This window comes from Lynx canadensis, chromosome X, assembly GCF_007474595.2.
Source record: "Lynx canadensis isolate LIC74 chromosome X, mLynCan4.pri.v2, whole genome shotgun sequence".
NCBI lineage: Eukaryota > Metazoa > Chordata > Mammalia > Carnivora > Felidae > Lynx > Lynx canadensis.
In genome coordinates, this window is record NC_044321.2 from 25,863,460 (window position 1) to 25,884,518 (window position 21,059).

The following is a 21,059-nucleotide window of genomic DNA, read 5'->3' on the forward strand; positions in this document are numbered from 1 at the left end:
CGATTCCGAAGACTCGCAAATTTCAGTTCGGATGCTTTGCCCGTCACAAACAGATGATTGTTTTCTCCGTGCTTCACAACTTAAAGTGACAGGAAAATGCTGTTCCTCTTTTTATTTGCCGTGTCTGAGAGCAGTTTTATCACAACGGAGTGCTATTTAAGGGACTCTGCTTATTAATGTCGTGTGCAATTAAGAAACTTGCTCTTAAAGCGATCTAGCACCGAGTTTGGTAAGATGATTTCAAAGTAATTTAAATAAACGCTTGTTGGTTAAGAACTTATGCTTTCGGTGGACATTTGGCTCACTTAGCAGGTTGATGTAAATACTGAATGATTATTTAGCTCTTCACTGACTTCAAATCATTTTTTCGTGCATTATTCTGTATGTATATGTATGTGGGCGTATACTACATGTATTCGTTGTCTGTACAGTAAGTACATGTCTTCCAAGTTCTGCTTAACTGGCCACTTGACTAAAACCTGCATTTGTGCCTGCATTTTGATACTTGTCTCTCTTGTCTGAACTGAAAAGCTTTCTGTCCACTTGTAGTTTGAATCCTATTTCATGACTTAACCAGGTTTGAGCTGCCAAGCTCAAACCACCGTCTCTTACATTGCTTATCTTTAGATCACCCCGGGCAGGTTTCACTTTGTCCTATTCTCATATAAATGTTTGTAAAGGAATCCTGAATCATAAGTAAGATAGTCTGCCTAACTGGATTTGATGAATCTATAAAACACACAATCATCATTGCCATCTTCCCAAATTAAGAAAGGCCATTGAAGACCTGTGTCCTGACTAACTGTGGGTTGATTTTGGAAATCCTGTTCAAGAATTGCCCACACAAGTGCCTGCAGGAGCCAGCCAGGTAGAAGGTGGAGAGCCGACTCAGGCCAAGGGGACAGCCTAGAGCCAAGCGGCACCACAAGCCCAGTGTTGCCAGATCTTCAGATTCTTTAAGAAATGCTGATCGTCTTGAGTTTGCAGTGAAATCTCGCTATTCTTTAACGTTGGCCAACTACTTCTTTAAGCATTGTGGGGGCCACACTGAACGGGGCGACTGGTCTCAAGTTGATACAGCTTCTCCCCGCTGTGAACATGGGTAAAGTATTTGATGTTTCATTTCACTATTATTACTCATGTCCTTACCTTATTCAGTTTGGTATGCCTTCCCTTTTAGGAACCAGCCTTAGTGTGCTTCTCTTTCTTTTGACTCTTCACCGTTGCCGTCCCTGTAGCCCGGCAGGCTTCTTTACCTACTGCAGGCTGTTCCTGGTCCCTCGGAGTCTGTTGCCCAAGGGGCATCTTTCTGCATTGGTGGGGGAAGAATTAATCGACTTCATATTATCGCAATCATTTGCGTGCGTGACATGAATCATTCAGTGTGTGACATGAACGTCACAAGCCTGCTGACCCTGGGTTGTGTTTTCTGAGCTCTGGTGTAGTATGGTCTCATTGAGTAAGCTGAGGTGCAAATTCAGAAGATTCCCATCCTGCTCATAGAGTGATGCGTAAAAGTTGATCGGCCAGGTTTGCCGCTTCTTGGGAAACAACTATGAAAGATGCTTCGAGGGTCGACAAAAGACTTCCAGATCATGCGTGAAGTCGAACAAAACTTAGGAATGGTTTAACAGTCAACTTCTCCTTCAGATACAAGGAAAGAGGTTGCTAAACCACTCCCTGCAAAATGCAGATAATAGATTTGCTGAATAAGTGCTTCGATCACAAGGTAATTCCCAAGGGTTCTAGTCATTTTGTTCCACGTTGTAATTATGACTCACAAATAATTGCTTACCTTCTCAGGGAAGAATACAATAAGAGCTGTCATAAGGAACCTTATCAAGTTAAAGGTATTTGAGTAATTTCCTGATCAGTGTTCATTAGATTTGCATATCTCATTCAACTTTCACGAGACCAATAACCTCTCCAAGCTTTCTTCTTCCTTTTTCTGTACTAACCATTGTTAACTTTCTCCCCTAACGGACACAACATTTCGAGATGCATGTTCTTTCCTCTGAGGGAATTGTCTCCTCCCCCGTCCCTAGATCTGCTTCTTGAAATTCAACTCTGCCTCCAAATAGTGCCTCAGATGCCATCTCTTAGCAGGTCTTCCTCAAACCCTTAGAATTTCTACCTCTTCCTATAGTGCTTTTCTTATACATCTATTAATAGCTCTGATCACTTGATTTGTATTATAATTGTATACCTGCTGTACTTCAGAGCCAGGACCTCCTTTTAGGTCCTGTTGGTCTCTGTGTTCCTTAAAACATCTTGGTCCGGGGGTACCCGGGTGGCTCAGTCGGTTAAGTGTCCGACTCTTGACTTTGGCTCAGGTCTCACGGTGAGATCAGCGTGGAGTCTGCTTGGGATTCTGACTCCCTCTCTCTCTGCCCCTCCCCTGCTTGCTCTTTATCTCTCTCTCTCTCTCTCTCTCTCTCTCTCTCTCTCTCTCTCTCAAAATAAATAAAAATAAACTTAAGAAAAATCTTGGTCCATGCAACAAATGAACATGTGTTTGTTTGTTTTTTGAACACGTGTTTTGTCTACAGGGAGCACTTTATACATATTGATTCCATAGATTTTTATTTCCCTTTAGTAGGTCAACTGAATTTTGATTATGGTTAGCTCTTTTGCCTTGTCCCAAAAATATCTTAAAACTTCCTGACTTGGGTGTGTTTCATTACTTAATTTCTTATATTTTATTTTATTTTATTTTATTTATTTTAACGTTTATTTATTTTTGAGACAGAGAGAGACAGAGCATGAACAGGGGAGGGGCAGAGAGAGAGGGAGACACAGAATCGGAAACAGGCTCCAGGCTCTGAGCTGTCAGCACAGAGCCCGACGCGGGGCTCGAACTCATGGACCCTGAGATCATGACATGAGCCGAAGTCAGACGCTTAACCGACTGAGCCACCCAGGCGCCCCAGTTTCTTATATTTTAGTAGACAGTTTGAGAACATGTTCATTTCTTCGTCTAGTTGCCAAAGAGTTCACCCTGGGACCCTAGGCATATGCTTTGTACTAAAGGGAAACGTTCATACTTGTCTGATAGGAAAGTGAACTGGGGTTGGCACATGATTACTCAGATTACAGAATAGGAACTTCTTGGAAAGAGAATCAGTGTAACAGGTTTTAAGGAGGGGCCGTTTCTTTATAAGACCAAAGTTTCAGCCTAAACAGTCAACTTCCCTCTTTATTTGGTAACTTTGTTTTTCCCCATTAAGTTGAAAGTTACGAAAAGCAAAGACTTGGAACGCGATACGACTTGAAATGTGTCCGATGCTGCAGGGGAGGATTTTTCCAGCTTTATCTCATTTAACCCACACAGCAACCTCAATGTAGGTGGCATTGGTAAGCTCCTTTCCACAGGTCATCGGACCATGCTGAGGACCGTGCCCAAGATCACGGTAACTGGTGGAACTAGGATTCAAGGCCGGGCCTGTCGCGTGCGCCCAGAAGCCTGCCCTAAATCGTGCCCTAGGCTCCCCGGCTGCCTGAAGCCCTGTGAAGGGAAGAGGAGAGGCTGGGGAAAGGCCGCTTACCCACTTCTCGGGTGTCAGTTCTGATTATAATCGCAGATGAATCTTCACCAAGGAAAACATATGCACACACGGGTTTCGCAATACGTAAAAAAAAACAAACAGAAAACGTTGCCTTTGAATAAGTCCTGGTTTTGATCGCCCTGTGACTCAGATCCAGCGGGTCCTGGGCTGGACCCAGGTGTAGTCACGGTGGATGACGGTTTCGCAACCGCCGTGTTCCGACAGCCAGCATCTCCAAAGAGTGACTAGAATTGTAGTTCGGTGCTTGTTTTGGCAGGAAGCACTGCCTTGGCCCCAGCGGCCTCATCCTTAGAGATCCCATAAGGCTTAGGGACGGATTTCCGCTTTCTTCCCTTCATGTATTTATTCGACGCCTATTTATTAAGCGCCCATCAGGGGCCAGGGGACTAATGCACCGGAAACGCAGTGAAACTGATGCGGCTCTTAGGCAGCATGAGGCCGCCATTGTGATAACTACGGTTGTGTTATGTTTGTGCTTGCTTCTTTTCCACCAAGTTGGCTCATTTTCTCGCCCATCACCTTACACAGATGGCAAGAAGACGGTCCCCTCACGGAGCCGCCGCCCTGTCTTGTCTCTCACAAACATCATGTGTGAAGAGCTCTCCCTCCCCCCAAGCCTAACACAGCATCTCGCATGTGTTAGGCGCTCATTACCCGACTGCGTACCCGAGCCCTTCAGAGGCGTTGACTAGAACTTTGCGATCGGAAGATTAGGGAGGTTAATTCGCGGAGTCTTGGAGAAAGTCCTCAGGGGGCACCTAGCGCCGCATCAGACATACGTATGTGCTATTTCATGTGGCCTCATTTTTTAAGGAAAATATAATGCCCTGTGCCATGTTTTCCTTCTCTGGCTTGTTGGAACATGCCACTGTGCCTTTTGTGGTCAGGTTCGCCATATATTTGTAGCCGGAGCTTTTGTTTTAGGTCACTCAAATCTATATAGCATCACAGAGTTCTAGAGAGGGAGTTCTCATTCCTGAAAACTGTTTTATTCAAGCTGAGTGCGGTGTAGAAGCGCAGGCTAGCGGGGGAAGTCACGTGGGAGGGAAGTGAATGCGCATGTTTCTCGTGGGCTGGCCGAATTACAGGATGAGTGAGCAGAGGTAAGTGAATTCAGCTTAGGACGCTAAGGGACAGTTTCTTAGTGACGATGGCGTGTGGTCCGTCTCCCGTTCTCCTTCTTCTAAGACAGAGAAGGCATGCACTGTTTTAGAAAGGCCTTACATATTAAAAAAACAAAGTCATTTCCCATGTTTCTTCAGTTTTTAAACTATCCCTCTCCTCCAGAGCGGGAATTGAGTTATGAATTAGGCTTCGTGAGGTCACGACCTGAGCTGAAATTGGACACTTAACCGACTGAGCCACCCAGGCACCCCTGTCTTTTTTATTTTATTTTATTTATTTATTTTTTTTTTTTGAGAGAGAAAGCCAGCAGGGAAGAGGGGCAGAAGGAAAGAGAGAAAGAATCTTAAGCAGGCTCCACAGTCAGCACAGAGCCCCACTGCAGGGCTCGATCCCACAACCCTGGGATCATGGCCTGAGCTGAAATCAAGAGTCGGACGCTCAACCGACGGAGCCACCCGGGCACCCCACTAATCTCGTACGTTCCCTCCCTTTTTCAGTTTGTAACTGGCCTCCCCGCAAAACAGAATCTGGAACAGATGCATGATTTGGGCTTAGAGATGAATATAGCACTGGGAGCTCTGAATCCTAACTATCACTGGCCAGTTGTGCCGGTGGCTGCCGGTGGTAGTAACGGTAATAAAAATAGCAGTCATGGCAGGGACAGCAGTGGTCACATGTCTGGGATGCCTACGGTGCGCCTGCCCTGTGTGAAATACTTCCTATAAATTCTTTTATCTAATCCTTTTACAGATGGAAAAGTTGAGGTTCAGAAAAGTTCAAGTCCCGCAGCTGACTTGGGCAGGGCTGGAGCTTGACCCCCACCCCCAGCTCTGTGCTCCCCAGGCCTGTGCTGTTTGACTCCATGATACACGAAGTGTGACCTCCTCATCTGCCTTTCTGGCCAACACAGGATTCTGAGAACAGATCTCTTCCTCTCTTTTTTTTTTTTAAAGAGTTTTTTTTTTTAAGTTTACTTATTTATTTTTTAGACAGAGAGACGCAAGCAGGGGAGGGACAGACACAGAATCCAAAGCAGGCTCCAGGCTCCGAGCTGTCAGCACGGAGCCCGACGTGGGGCTCGAGCCCACGAACGGTGAGATCATGACCTGAGCTGAAGTTGGACGGTCAACTGACTGAGCCCCCCAGGCACCCCTCTTTTTTTTTTCATTAAAATATAACTGACATGTAACAGAGTGTAAGTTTAAGATGTACAGGGTGTTGCTTGATACATTTATGTATTGTAATACGATTACCCCTGGTAGCATTAATACCTCGTTTACGTCACATAATTGTCATTTCTTTTTTGCGGTGGAAACAATTAAGATCTAGCCTCTTGGCTGTTTATAGTACAGTATTCTTGGCTAGAATCACTGCTGTGCATTAGATCCCCAGAACTTCTCTATCAATTAGTTCCAAGTTTCTAACCTGAACAGATCTCTTTCTTTAGGTTTCCGACCTCAAATATAAGCAACGGCCCGCTGGGCATCTTTACGCATGTGCCCCAGTAACACCCCAACAACACATGATTGGAGATGAACTCTGCCATCTCCTTAACCCCCTTCTGTGCCACCACTGCTGTTCCCACCCTATCCTTTGTCTGGTAAACACTGTCTTGGCTGGCCTGTCACCTGTCATCTGTGAGCGTTCCTCCTTTTTCTTTACTCCTCTCCATCCAAGCCCTTGTCGCATCTAATTGCTTATATCCTAATTAGATCTCTCTCAGCAGCGCACTTCATTTCTTTCAGTCCCCCCTGCTGCTGGCCCTTTGACTAGAGCCCTCAGTTGTCTCCCCTGGAGACCACTGGATCCCCTTGGATTCCCCGGGTCCCCACAGACACCTGGTGGCTGCTCTCCTTCAGCCTGGCCTCCCCTCCGCTCCCTGCCGCTCACACACTCCCTTCTAGGCAACCTGAAGTCCCAGTCGAGAAGTTCCCTCTTCTGATAGCCCCTCTCAGACCCCCAGTAGTCTGAGTTTGATGGCCTTTCTCCTTTTATGTCCTAAAACTTTGTATTTCCTGCCACTTAATGAAGGATGAAAAAAAAAATCGTAAGTGGTATTAGCATGATTTTGTATTGGAAAAGCACTGAATCAGCATTTAGAAAACCTAGAGTTTAGCCCTATTTGTCAGTATTATCCAACTTCTTGGAGCTCCCTTTGGGAATACTAGAGCATTATATTATATATTTCAGTTTGTGTTGTGTTGTCCTGCGTTTTTTGCCTTGGAGCTCTGTTGGTAAGCTCTTTTCTGGATAGGTCCAAATCTGGAAGCTGGAGGCGATAACATGTGAAATCTAAGGTCAGCGTGGCCCAGGGGCTCAGCTGGAGCTCCCTGTGCCTCCTTCCCAGCTTCTGAAGGGCCCCGGAGATGCAAGGAGCACATTTTGGAAAGGCTAGCCCATGGGATCTCGAGGATCTCTTCCAGGAACCAGGGACTCTTTGTGCCTTCAAATACTACTTTTAATTAATTTTCTTAAGGAGAGCCTTCGATTCTGTGCTGTTGTGCACCTGGAGGTCTTTTTTTTAATGTTTATTTTTGAGAGAGAGAGGACACGAGCAGGGGGAGGGCAGAGAGAGAGAGAGAGAGAGAAGGAGGAGGAGACAGGAAATCCCAAGCAGGCTCCGAGCTGTCAGCGAAGAGCCCAACGTGGGGCTCGAACCTATGAACCGTGAGATCATGACTTGAGGTGAAGACGCTTAACTGACTGAGCCACCCAGGCACCCCTGTGCATCTGAAGTTTTAACTGACTTTTAAATTTGGTGAATTTCAAATTTGAAAGGGGAGAAAAAGAGGTGAGGAGCATCTGTAATTCTGGGGTCGTTCTTCTTTGCCATCTAATGAGTTTTAAACAAATGACCATGCTTGACCTTTTGTAAAACAAACTATATAGCCACTGCCATCTTCAGTTGACCATGGCTTTTGAAATCTACTGGAAAAGATCAGACGAGCATTCTGGCTACTGGGCCTTGTGTTCTCTTATAGTGTTAGTAACCCTCCGGGCAGAAAGTATTGTGGAAACATCATTAGCCTTCTTTGTACATTTGCCCATCTGCAGACAAACGGACAGTCTTAATTAAAACTGGGGGGCACCTGGGTGGCTCAGTCGGTTAAGTGTCAGATTTCAGCTCAGGTCATGATCTCACGGTCCGTGAGTTCGAGCCCCGCATCGGGCTCTGTGCTGACAGCTAAGAGCCTGGAGCCATCTTCAGATTCTGTGTCTCCCCCCTCTCTGCCCCTCCCTCGCTCATGCTCTGTCTCTTTCTCTCTCTCTCTCTCTCTCTCTCTCTCTCTCTCTTTCTCTCAAAAATGAATAAACGTTGAAAAATTTTTTTAAAAACTCTTCACATGAACCTAGATGTATGAGAAAAACAGTAGTCCAGAACTTCACTCCCCTGTCCAATAGCCACTAGCAACACGTGGCAATTGACCACTTTCAGTGTGGTCACTTTCAGTCCAAATTGAGATGGACCATAAGCGTAAGATATATACCAGATTTCAGAGACTTCTAAAAATAACAGATCTCCTTAATAGTTTCTGTATTGATCACATGTCAGTATGCTAATTTTTTAGACGCAGTGGCTTAAATACAATGTTATTCAAACTAATCTCACTTGCCTCTTTTTACTGTTTTTTTTTTCAAAGAAATTAAATTTCATGGGGCGCCTGGGTGGCTCAGTCGGTTAAGCGTCCGACTTCGGCTCAGGTCATGATCTCACAGCCCGTGGGTTCGAGCCCCGCGTCGGGCTCCGTGCTGACGGTTCAGTGCCTGGAGCCTGCTTTGGATTCCAGGTCTCCCTCTCTCTCTCTGCCCCTCCCCTGCTCATGCTCTGACATTCTCTCTCCCTCAAAAATAAATAAACATTAAAAAAATTTTTTTTTTTGATTTAAATTTCCACAAGTGGTTTGTATCGTATTTCGGTTGGACAGTGCAACCCTCAGAAAGTTGAAGATTCTACAAATACTAGACCTAGAAAGTGTCCCACAGACGTGGAAGTGTTGCCCAGGGTCAGATCGCAAACATCTAAAGGTGGTCTCCATATTCTGCACAGGTTCAGGGCTCGGAAGACGTAGGGAAGGCCGGCATCACGGTCTAGTAAGTCAGATGGAATTTACCAACATTCTCCCCTTTGCTGTGCCTTTTCCAAAGGTCTACAAATCCGTTATTAGTGTGGGGGCCCCGAAGTCAGCCTAGTTAAAACTAGTAGGTGTTGGAACCTATTCTAGGCCCTAGAGATAGTCCAACAAATAACACCCGACAAATGGATGGAACATCCTCAAAGTACACCCTAAGGCTAAGTTGTAAATCAGAGGGGGTGTCATTTAGGATTCTGTGACATGCCTTTTATTTATGACGCGCCGAGTTAACCTTTGACTAAAAAGATATTTTATCTCTTCACAGGACTTGAGAATATGTAGCTTTTTGCTCTCATTATATTTATCATTTCCTCCCCAAAGGGGAGGTAGTGTGCTGGGGAGAGAGGGCAGCAGCGACTCCTCGTGTGTCTTCTCTTCCTTTCCCTTTCTTAGACTGCAGTGAGCAGGTAATTTTCTCCCACAGGAAACCCAGGCATGGAAACGCTTACCTAATTGGATGTAACTCTACTGCTGTAATTACAGTGATTCCGGAAGTTGAGTTTAATTAAAATAGGAATCCTTACTCTGAAAGACTAAGTACTTTGGTACTCAAGTGGAGGTGCACGCAGGTGAAAATACAGAGGAGAAAGGATTACCAGGTTTTTTTTTTTTTTTTAAGTATCGTTTTAGTAGTATTAAAATTGTGGAGGATCGTATGGCACTCCTTTGGTAGCTTTGGTCCATTGGTCTTCACGGTTTGCACCAAGGGTCATCAGTTCACGGCAGGTATGTCACAGAGAGCACTCAGCCGGATGGGTGTGGGGATGCACTTCTCCCCTGTTGATTGATACACAGCTCTGTTTACCTTTATAAGAGCTAGATTCATGGGGGCACCTCCCTTCAAAGGAACTGACGCAGTGTCCTCCCCTGCCTGGCTCTCTATGACTCTTTGTGTCTCCACATCCAAGAGGGAAGCAGAATGGAAGCTTGTACCATCACCATCAGCATTTTGCCAGCTCTCTTTTCTTTTTGGTTTTCCCATTCTCTCTCTTTCTTTTTAATTTTATTGTTTATTTTTTAAAATTTATATCCAAGAGGGGCGCCTGGGTGGCGCAGTCGGTTGGGCGTCCGACTTCAGCCAGGTCACCATCTTGCGGTCCGTGAGTTCGAGCCCCGCGTCAGGCTCTGGGCTGATGGCTCAGAGCCTGGAGCCTGTTTCCAATTCTGTGTCTCCCTCTCTCTGCCCCTCCCCCGTTCATGCTCTGTCTCTCTCTGTCCCAAAAATAAATAAACGTTGAAAAAAAAAATTTATATCCAAGTTAGCATACAGTGCAACAATGATTTCAGGAGTAGATTCCTTCATGCCCCTTACCCATTTAGCCCATCCCCCCACATATACATATATGTACCGCATCTTCTTTATCCATTCATCCATCGATGGACGTTTGGGCTCTTTCCATACTTTGGCTACTGTTGCTAGTGCTGCTATAAACACTGGGGTGCATGTGTCCCTTTGAAACAGCACACCTGTATCCCTTGGATAAATACCTAGTAGTGCGATTGCTGGGTCGTAGGGTAGTTCTAATTTTAGTTTTTTGAGGAACCTCCATACTGTTTTCCAGAGTGGTTGCACCAGCTTGCATTCCCATCCCATTCTCTTTTGAGATCCATACTATTAACTGGTTGATGTGTGAAATTTTTTTAAAGACGAAGGAGTTGCCTCTTTAGCTTCACCTTCGCTAGATTTCTCTTTATCTTGATTCTATCTGAAGAGAAGGTAGCACATCTTCTGCGGCATTTCACGCGATTAGACTTTTCCTGTCAGCGACTGGGAACTTTGGCGGCTGAATAGCTTTAAACATCTTCGCTCTCTACCTGCCTCTTCACCCTAACATTGCGATATGTTTTTCAGGTCTTCAATTCAAAAACAGCTGAACTACTTAGTCATCACCAAGTGGAAATAAAACAAGAGTTTCCAAGAGAAGGGTATGTTTCCCGATTTAATATGTAAAGATACCTCCTGTTTCTTACTCTATCTCACCTTACCTGCCCTGTGGCTTTGGAAAGTTAACTTGACCAAGTCCCTCCTGAGAAGACTGGAGGGATAGATTTCAGTCAAGGAAGGAGACAATACCTTGGTGGCTCGGCAAAAACGTGTGGGGGATTGATGGCTTAGGAATCCCGTGACGGAAAAGGAAGGGATAATCAGGTAGTAAGGCAAAGGAGTATTAAATATCAGAAAGTCCACACGGACCTTGAAGTCCTTTAGTTCTGTGTCTCCATCGCTGCCAAACCACTGCTTGGCTGATTTGAGTGGAAGGGCTTTTTCCTTAAGTAAAGATACCTGTTGCTTAAAAAAGCGTTCACCTATCTTGTCATGAGAGTCATCCTCCTTGGGAAGAACTTGCATATGTGGTAGTGGTGATTAAATAGAATGTTAAGTATATTATTGAAAATTTAATGATGTTTACGATGCAACCAGTGGGAAAAACTGCATGGCAGTTTCTTACAAAATCAGCCCTGTATCTGTAGCATTGCACTCTTAGGAATCTGTCCAAGAGAATTGAAAGCATATGGCCATAGAAAGACATACGTGAGTGTTTATAGCAGCTTTATTCATAATAGCCTAAACTGGAAACAGCCCAAATGTCTGTCATCAGTAGAATGAGTAACAGTGAAATACCATTCAGCAATTTTGAAAAAGTGAACTGATGCATGCAACAACATGGTTGAGTCTTACTAATCTCATGGAAAGCACAAGAAGCTGGACACCAAGGAGGACACGTACAGGGCTGTGTCTGAAATTTAAGCAGAGGCTGAAGTAATCTAAGATGATAGAAATCAAAAACTGGTTGCCTGTGGAGTTTGTGATTGACTTGAAACAGGCATGAGAGACCTCTCAGGAGTGATAGAAATATTTTATATCTTGACTGGGGTGTCGGTTAGATGGGTACATATATTCGTTAAAACTCAACAAACTGTGCGCTTTTGATCTGTTTATTTTACTTTAAAGTTTACTTTCGATTTAAGAAAGACAAAAACCGATGTCTTACGAAATGTTGGTGTTTTCTTTCCATGAAAAAATGTTCTCCTCCATTTTAGAGAATTTCTTTACCAATAAAAGATATTGATATAGGACCAGCATTAGAATGACTGTCCGCAGGCCTAATCCCAGTGCAATTTGGAGAGAGAGCGCCCGGGTCTTGGAGGGACAGAAGTTAGAAATGTGTGGAAGGAGCTTAGGTTTTAGAAAAAATTTAGAAACAGAACTCAAAGCTCAGGAAAGCCAGGCAGGCTGCAGGAAGGCAAAGAAGGCTTCCAGATTGTGGGCTAGGATTTTGTAAGCTTGGGCCCTTTCTACTCGTGGTTTTCCTCAACTGCCATTTGTGTTTTCCACATTTCTCTTCCTTGTCATTTACTATGTCCCTTTCATCTTTCTGAGGTCCTCGTACTTTACCATAATGGCGCAGGGATTGGGTCTGAAAACCGGAATCAGTCACTTGCCTACATGAAATAATTACTGGAAGAAATTGAAATTTTTTCCCCTAAATTTTAACAAAGTATTTTGGGAGAAAATGGCAAAAGACATTAGTTTACTTATTTGGCTTTTCAGAATTCCTTTTGCTTCATAAATAAATAAGTACATAGACAAATAAATAAGTAAGTAGATAAATCCATCCATCCATCCCAAGAGTAATACATATATATATATATATATATATATATATATATATGTATGTATTTCTCAGTCTACTTAGAAATAGCTAGTGACGAGTGAAACATGCAGAGAGTTTGTCAAAACTCATCAAAGCCACAGGATATAACAAATTGGGAAACTAATTTCTTACTGGATTTGAAAAAAATATGTAAACGCAGGTAGAATATGTGCCATTTGTGGACTGTGATTACTTGCCTTCTTCCAAATGGTTAATTACTATACGAAGAATAATAAAAATGCAAGGGAACTAGGCTTTTGTTGAAATCATTTCTTTGGAATATTGGCTGTGCTTTGCTTTGCTAATCTAATTTTTTTTTTGATTCATGCACCAGCCACACCCTCTTAAGTGCACATTTCTAGACAAATAAATTATACTCGTGTTGCTTTGTTGTGGACTAACCAAATACATTCTTTTGTTCAAAGATGGGTGGAACAAGACCCAAAGGAAATTCTGCAGTCTGTCTATGAGTGTATAGAGAAAACATGTGAGAAACTTGGACAGCTCAATATTGACATTTCCAACATAAAAGGTATTTTTAATAGACTATTTTTCTCCGTGCATGATTATCTCCATCAAGTTCATTCGTTCATTCAGTGCATGATCGAGTGCCTGTGCCGTAGCAAGTATTTCTGTGAGAACTGAGGATGGGACCGTAAATGGGAAGATTAGGTCCCCGTTCGCAGGAAGCTTTTATTTCGGCGGGTGTGAGACCAACAGTAAGAACACACCGATACAAGCTGATTTCAGATACTGATCAGTCGGATGCAGAAACTAAAACTGCGTGGTATGGTGGGGCGTGCCTAGACAAGCTTACCTTAGGTTGGATGGCTAGAGAAGGGCTCTCTGAGGAGGTGACAGTTTTGCTGAGGTCTCAAAAGCCAAAAGGGGGCAATCATGCAAATATCTGGGAGAAGAGAGTTTCAGGAAAAGGAAACCGCGTGTGCAAAGGTCCTGGGGTGGGAATAAGTTTGGCATCTTCCTGGATCAGGAAAACACCAGCATGTCTAAAGGGGAGGAACAGAAGGATGAGGGCGGGGGTGGATAAGGGGTTTCAGTAGGAGCCGAAATCAGGGAGGTGGCTAGGGCCACCAGCTGCAGGAAGGTTTTAAGCAAGGCGACGGGATTATGACAGGATCTGACTTGAAGTTTAAAGACAACTTCCTGACTGCGGTGTGGAGCTGTGTGTGGGGTGGACGGTAAAGGTATGAGTGTAGACACAGGGAGACCAATGCTGCTGTGGAAGTCTTGAGACAGAGGATGGTGACCGGACAGTGGCAGCAGTGGAGGCGAAGTGAAGGGGCAGAACTTGCTGATAGATTGGATGTCAGGGTAGAAGGGACGGTAGCGCTGTCCGGGGAAGTGATGGGCCAGAGACGATGCTTGGGTTTTTTGCTGGAGCTCCTAGATCTGTCGGGGAACAGCTTGGGGGAGCGGTACTGGAAATCAAAACATTTCACTTCCAGAATCTCCCTGAAATCAGTGACAGAGGTAGATTATTACAGATCTCTATTAATTCCAGGCAGTGTTCATAGACCATCTATCTCCGTTTGCGTTTGCGTCATTCATTCCAGGAGAAAACAATCACCCGCTTATCAACGATTGATAATGCTAGCCTGAAGGGTGGAAACATCGCGTGGTGATGGTCGTCTCTTTACAGTTTAAAAATTTCAGGTTCATCATTCAAGGGCCATGTTTTTCTGTTTTAGGTAATTTGACTCTAGATAAGGGTAACCATCAATTGGTAGTGGTGGTTTCTTGATTCACATCCTGTCGACTCTGAGATTTACCAACACCCAATCAATCAATTTACTTATCGGTTTAGGTGGAGATACTGGGGAGAAAGTTGCATTTTTTTTTTCAACCTTTCCTCCATGTGTATCCATAAAACTTACCCTAACAAGACTAAACCTAGGGGTGCCTGCGTGGCTCAGTCGGTTGAACGTCTGACTCTTGATTTCTGCTCAGGTCATGATCTCACGGTTGGTCATGAGATCGAGCCCCTAGTCGGGCTCTGCGCTGGGTGTAGAGCCTGCTTCAGATTCTCTCTCTGTCCCTCTGCCCCTCACCCACTCACGCATCTGTGTTCTGTATCTTTAAAAAAAAAGGGGGAGGGGACGAGAGACTAAACATAATCAAAACCATTCGTTCAGCAAGACTCACGTGCGAGGAATGCCAGGGCAACAGTGGAGTACAAATAGGGTCGTGCGGCTAACAGCCAAGTGAGGGAAACAGGTGTCAGTGCCATCACACCTTAGTGGAGTATCGTACCCTCATTTCGTCCCTGCGTCTCTGTGGACGTGCCTCAGACTTCATTTCTTCTTTTTTAATGGTTATTTTTATTTTCGAGAGAGAGAATGAGTGACAGCGCGAGCAGAGAGGGAGACAGTATCGCTGTCAGTGCAGAGCCCAAATGCAGGGCTCGAACCCATGAACCGTGAGATCATGACCTGAGCCCAAGTCGGATGCTTAACCGACTGAGCCACCCGGGCGCCCCTCAAACTTCTTTTAGAGCTGCATTCACCAGGTTTTAGATGAGTTGTGTATCAAAGTGACAGCCGGTTGTCTCCTTGAACTGTCCTCGCAGCTTTGCAGTGTGAACAACCTACACGTGTAAGAGGCATTCGGTAGTGCACCCATTACTAAGATATCCATTACCGAAGAAGCGAAAGATCTAGGTGGCTTATAAAGCCATGTTCAGGATATGGATTCCAGGGTGGTCAGCCTTGGTGTTGACCTCATTCTATCTCCCTTATCGGTCAGGTAGGCTGCAGTGTGTTGGCCTTCTGGACCGTGGGACTCGGAGAGCGTTCCTTTCCCTCTGGCTTTTGTGATATCTGTGAAAGTGACACACAACTCCAGTCGAAGTGACTCGTCTTCCCCTGGCCCTAATGCGGCTCTCTGTTCTACACTCCTCCGTGGCAAACCCATACCCGAGCCAAAGTGACCCAGCACTTCCTTCTCAACAAACACCGGCGGGTGAGCTAGGTAGATGATGTTCCACAACCCCCTCCATACCAGGCCACTTGTGCTAATGTTTTTCCCCAGGTAGAACTCTAGATCTCAGAACGCTGGTGCTCCAAAGGATTTTCCGTCACCTAAAGCTAGCTACAAGTGAGGGGAAAGGACTTACTGGAAGTCCCGTAGCTACATAGCAGCAGATCACATTAAAATAAAGCACAGCTCCCCTGTCTTCTGGGCCAGTGCTCTTTTTCGTGAGCCACGCTGAGAACCTCACACACCGCTTCACCGTTTGGTTCCGGTGTGGCCAATAAATCAGTTTTTGCAGCTGCAGGGCGATTTATTTGTAGTCTTCACCCGGTAGTCGTTAAGGCTGGTTGTATTTCTTTTGCAAACTCCAGTTTGATCGGTGTTATCTGTCATCTGCCAGAAAGTTCATTGATTTCAGGTCCGTATGAGCAATGTCTCCAAGATGAACCTTCACTCTGTAGCTGGACAGCACGCGTGGCCCCACACAGGTACATAGGCTGCTTCTTTCCTTCTTAGGGAGTCTTAGCCCTGTTTGCCTGTCACTGGACTGAAGGAGCGACGAAGCATAAAAACTCGAAGTACTGGTCACGCTCATCCTCCTGTGATAGAAGCAAAGCATGACATATGCCACTTTCAAAGCCGAGAGCATAGGGGTGCCTGGCTAGGATCATGAGTTTGAGCCTCCTACTGGGTATAGAGATTACTTAATCTTTTTTAAAAAAAATCTGAAAGCATAAAATTTTCAGCACTTAAATTCTCTTGTATCAAAAGTAATTGCCACACTGTTAGAGAAGGGGACCCCCCCCATACCCACTGCCTCACCCTGCCAAACATATCCACACACATTTCTGTCTTCCGTCAGACCGTCAGACTCCTACTCTCAGGGGTCTCTCGGGGGGGGGGGGGGGGGGCTCAGCAAGGCACCTCGTTGTCCCAAATAGATACCCAGCCGTGGCTGCCTCTCATTTCCTGTTGTTACAACATCCCTGAAGCACACATCTTCCAGAGACTGTTTTTCTTTGAAGCTTTGTCCCTCCTCCCACCTGGCAAATTTAGTAGCCTTCCTCCGGGACTCTTATTTTTCGCTACGCGTAGTGTCCGGGTTTGTTTTTTTGTTTTTTGGTTTTTTTCCTGAACATGTTCCAATTATAAATTATGATGTTATTTTTATTAATTTTTATAACCGGGCTCTAGGCCAGTGGGGCTTGAACTCACGACCCCAAGACTAAGAGTCGCAGACTCTACCGACCGAGCCAGTCATGCACCCCTGACTTTATTTTTAAATAAGGATGCATGCCATCCATAATTCCACCAACAACAATTACAACATCCGGTAGTATTTCCAAAGGCTTTTTCTAAGTATATTTTCCTAACAGCGATTATAACTTTCCACAGGCAGTGTTAAGCAAAATTGAACCAGAGATTTTGAAGTTAGCAGTTAACTCGTTCATTTTACTAGCAATACTCACTGTTGAGAAAAATCCCTCCTGAGAAGGAACATACAGGTGAAGCAGGAACCGGCTAGATACAATGTACTACATTGGGCTGCATATATGCTGCTGCTGCTAATATCTGTAACTAAATGACTGAGGGGCCAGGAAATTATATATGCTTCATGCCTGTAACTTTCATATGCTCCTAAGTGGGTGATAAACCAGGGTGGACAATTACAGAACCTGAATGTGTTATTCTGAGGAAGAGGGAATTAAGATTAAGAGAGGCACAGGTGCTGGGATTAGCAGTCACAAAAATTTGCTTTAAAAACAACACAGGGGCACCTGGCTGGCTCAGTCAATAGATCATATGACTCTTTTAAAACAATGTTTATTATTTTTGAGAGAGAGAGAGAGAACGAGGAGCAGAGGAGGGTGGGGACAGAGGATCTGGAGCAGGCCCCTTGCCGACAGCCGAGAGCCCCATGCGGGGCTCGAACTCATGAACCGTGAGAGGATGACCTGAGCCGAAGTCGGACACTTAACTGACTTAGCCACCCATGTGACTCTTGATCTCAGGGTCATCAGTTTAAACCTGGCATTGGGGGTAGAGATTACATTGAAAAAAAAAACTTAAAAAGAAAAACCCCAGGAATTTAGGGTAAACAGGACAAGAAGCTGGAACGCTGAGAAAGTTCAGAGGTGCTGCCCAAGACCTATGTGCCCTGGGGCAGTAATGGAGATGTTTTTATGGCTGCAAGAGAATCCTGAGAACCTATTTCACCAGACTTGGGGTGTCTGCAAGAAAAGCAATTTTACTTGGCACAAAGGAATCAAAGTAAGATAGAAGGGAAAGAAGGAGTGGTGAGGGAGGAACCTGTAACCCATGAATCAGATAGAGATAACTCTAGATTTCATCCTGAGCACAAGTTAGAATGAGCCAATAAAGAGAGATAGCCTGAAGGGCATAGGACAGTGACTCAGAGACTGCAGCTCAACGAGCAGCCAGTCTGTTGACGGAAAATTAATGTAGTGGGGGGAGAAGAGGGGATTTTCCTCAACCATGAATTCATCGTGATCCCACATTGGAAAGTTGCCGCTCCAAGTATCGTGTTGACAGTATTCCGCTTGAGCAATCCATTGCGGAGGTCCCGCTGAGTTCTCTGGCCTCTGCTGTATCCACAGTGCTGCTGGGCACTTCCTTTATGTGTCCTAATTAGCTCCGTCCCACTCTGCAATTTTTCGACGACTCTCTCCTCAGTGATATTGATCACAATGAGTGGAAGCAGTAAGTGACAGGTATTGAGTGGTTCCCGTGTGCCAGGCACCGTTACAATGTGCACTAACTCTGGGATTCCTCATTGTAACCCTGGAAGGGGGGCGAAACTATGATTGTTTCTATTTTACAGAAGATAAAAGTGAGACTGAGGTCGAGGGTCATGTTGCTAGGAAAACAGGAATTCGAATTTGAACCCCAGCGGTCTAGCTTCAGAGCCTGAGCTGTATTAAATGGTACCCAAAGCTCCTGCTTCTACTTGTGCTTGGCTCCCCTGGAGCAGATAACCTTGTGTGCTACCTCACAGGGAAAGTTGAGACTCTGGGACCTTAATTCCTCATTTCCTGTTTCCGTACTTAAAATCTAGAACTCTTATCCATTTCCCTCCATCACAAGGAAAGCGATACCCTTCTGTCTTACTTGAGGCTCCTCCCTCCACCAGTGCATTAATCTCCTCGCCTCCTGTCACTGTAAGAATCAGGACCATGTTGCGGCGCCTGGGTGGCTCAGTCGGTTAAGCGGCCCACTTGGGCTCAGGTCATGATCTCACAGTTCGTGAGTATGAGCCCCACGTCGGGCTCTGTGCTGACAGCTCAGAGCCTGGAGCCTGCTTCCGATTCTGTGTCTCCCTCTCTCACTGCTTCTCCCCTGTGCATGGTCTGTTTCTCTTTCTCTCTCTCTCTCTCTCTCTCTCTCTCTCTCTCTCTCTCTCTCTTTCTCTCTCTCTCTCAAAAATAAATAGACGTTAAAAAAAAGTTAAAGAAAAAAAGAATCAGGACCATGTGTCATTGTTTCCCAGCACCCCTGTCTGCCACATTGTCCTTTGCCTTCCATCTTGAATCCTGCAAACATTAGTGTCTTCTATTAAAAACAAAACAAAACAAAACAAAAAAACAAAAAACAAATCTCTTCCTTTTACCCTATGCCTCCAAGTTTCTTAGAAGTAGACTGTAGTCATCTTTGTACCCTTAGAAAAGGTGTTTTAGTAAGTAAATTTGCATTGGATAAAGATTATTTTGATAAACATTTAGTAGGCTCTCCAAGGAAAAAACAAAGGGCTCAAATAAATAAACGAAAGTGGACGTTAAAACGGATAGCAAAGAAATACAAAGGATCCTAAGAGAGTGCCACTAACAATGATAGCTCAACAAATTGGACAACAGTAGAAAAAATTGATACATTCCTGGAAACAGAGTCTAGACAGAATCATCAAGAAATAGAAAATCTGAATAGACCGACCATTAGTAAGGAATTTGAATCAGTAGTAATAAAAGTAAAAATAAACAAGCGGGACTGCATCAAACTAAAAAGCTTCTGCCCAGCAAAGGAAACCATCAACAAAATAGGCAACCTACTAAATGGGAAAATGTATTTGCAAATCATGTATGTGATATGGAGTTAATGTCCAAAATTACAAAGAACTCCTACAATTCAATAGCAAACAGTCTAAGTAAAAAAAATGAACAGAGGGCCTGAATGTTGTTTTCTAAAGAAGACCTCCAGATGGCCAACAGGCACATGAAAAGATGCTCAACATCATTCATCATCAGGGAAATGCCAGTCAAAACCACAATGACATATCACATCACACCTGTCAGAATGGCTACTTTCAAAACAGCTGTTGGTGAGGATGTAGAGGAAAGGGACCCCTTGTGCACTGTTGGTGGGAATGTAACTGGGTGGGACCACTGTGGAAAACCGTAGAGAGGTGGCTCAAAAACCCAAAAATAGAACTAACATATGACCTAGCAAGTCCGCTCTGGTCTTTATCCAAAGAAAGTGAAAACACAAATTCAAAAAGATACACGCACCCCTATGTACATAGCAGTTCTTAACAATAGCCAAGACATGGAAACAACCCAAGTGTTTGTTGACGGATGAATGGAAAAAGTGTATATACAGACAATGGGATGTTATTCAGCCACAAAAAAGGAAACCTTGCCACTTGTGACAACGTGGACGGACCTTGAGGGTATGCCAAAGTCAGACAGAGGAAGACAGACGCTGTACGATTTTATTTGTATGTGGAATTCAAAAAGCAACACAAATGAAACAAAACTCGTAAATGCAGAGAATAGACTGGTGGTTCCTGGTTGGAGGGGGGACAAAACTGGAGTTGAGGTACAAACTCCAGTCATAAAATAGATAAGGCATAGGGCTATAATGTCCAGCCTCGTGACTACGGTCAACAATGTTGCGTTGCATATTATGTAACTTTGTATGGTGCCAGGATGACACTAGATTTACTATGGTGATCACTTTGTAGCCTATACATGTATCCAATCATTAGGCGATATACCTGAAACTAGTATAATATTGTCAGTTACACCTCAGTAAAAAATATATATATTCATTTTCCATAGACCAGTTTTCATTGCTCTCTATTACACATAAAATATCCTTACAGTAAAATCTAAGTAATTGCTTTTTTAAATTTAGATTTTAGTGTATTGTTTTAAAAATAAACTGTTGTTTTGAGCTTTAAAAAAAAGATTACTTAGAACAAAGGAACTGTTGGGCCCCCTCCGCTCTGTGCCGGTCAGAGCATTCCCGTAGCGTTTTATTCTGGGCGTGCAGCTTGAACAGAAAGTTGCGTGTTGCTTGGAGAGTTGGTGAAGGCACTTTAAATCATGCCATGTGGAAAGGTGCCTGGACGGCTCAGTCGGTAGAGCAGCTGGCTCTTGATGCTGGGGGTTGTGAGTTCAAGCCCCGTGCTGGGCAAAGGGAGTACTTAAAGCTACAAGGAAAAGGATTTTTTTTGTTGTTTTTAAAACACCGAAGTTGTGAATAGAGATTGATCTGTTTTGAGAGAGGTAGAGAGGATTTTGTCAATGGAAGTGCTGGCTGAATGGTCACGTGACAAGTGGTTCTCGGGAAGA

At 44.4% G+C, this 21,059-nt stretch overlaps 1 protein-coding gene across 7 annotated transcripts in view; it reads left to right on the forward strand.

Moving 5' to 3' along the window:
• GK (glycerol kinase) overlaps nucleotides 1-21,059 on the forward strand; it is a 78,698-nt gene that overhangs the window by 813 nt on the left and 56,826 nt on the right. For all 7 annotated transcript variants that reach the window (XM_030306081.1, XM_030306086.1, XM_030306084.1 and 4 more), the window contains exons 2-3: nucleotides 10,677-10,750; nucleotides 12,906-13,012. In XM_030306081.1, the coding sequence (XP_030161941.1) occupies nucleotides 10,677-10,750; nucleotides 12,906-13,012 (181 nt within the window). The remainder of the gene's footprint in view (nucleotides 1-10,676; nucleotides 10,751-12,905; nucleotides 13,013-21,059) is intronic.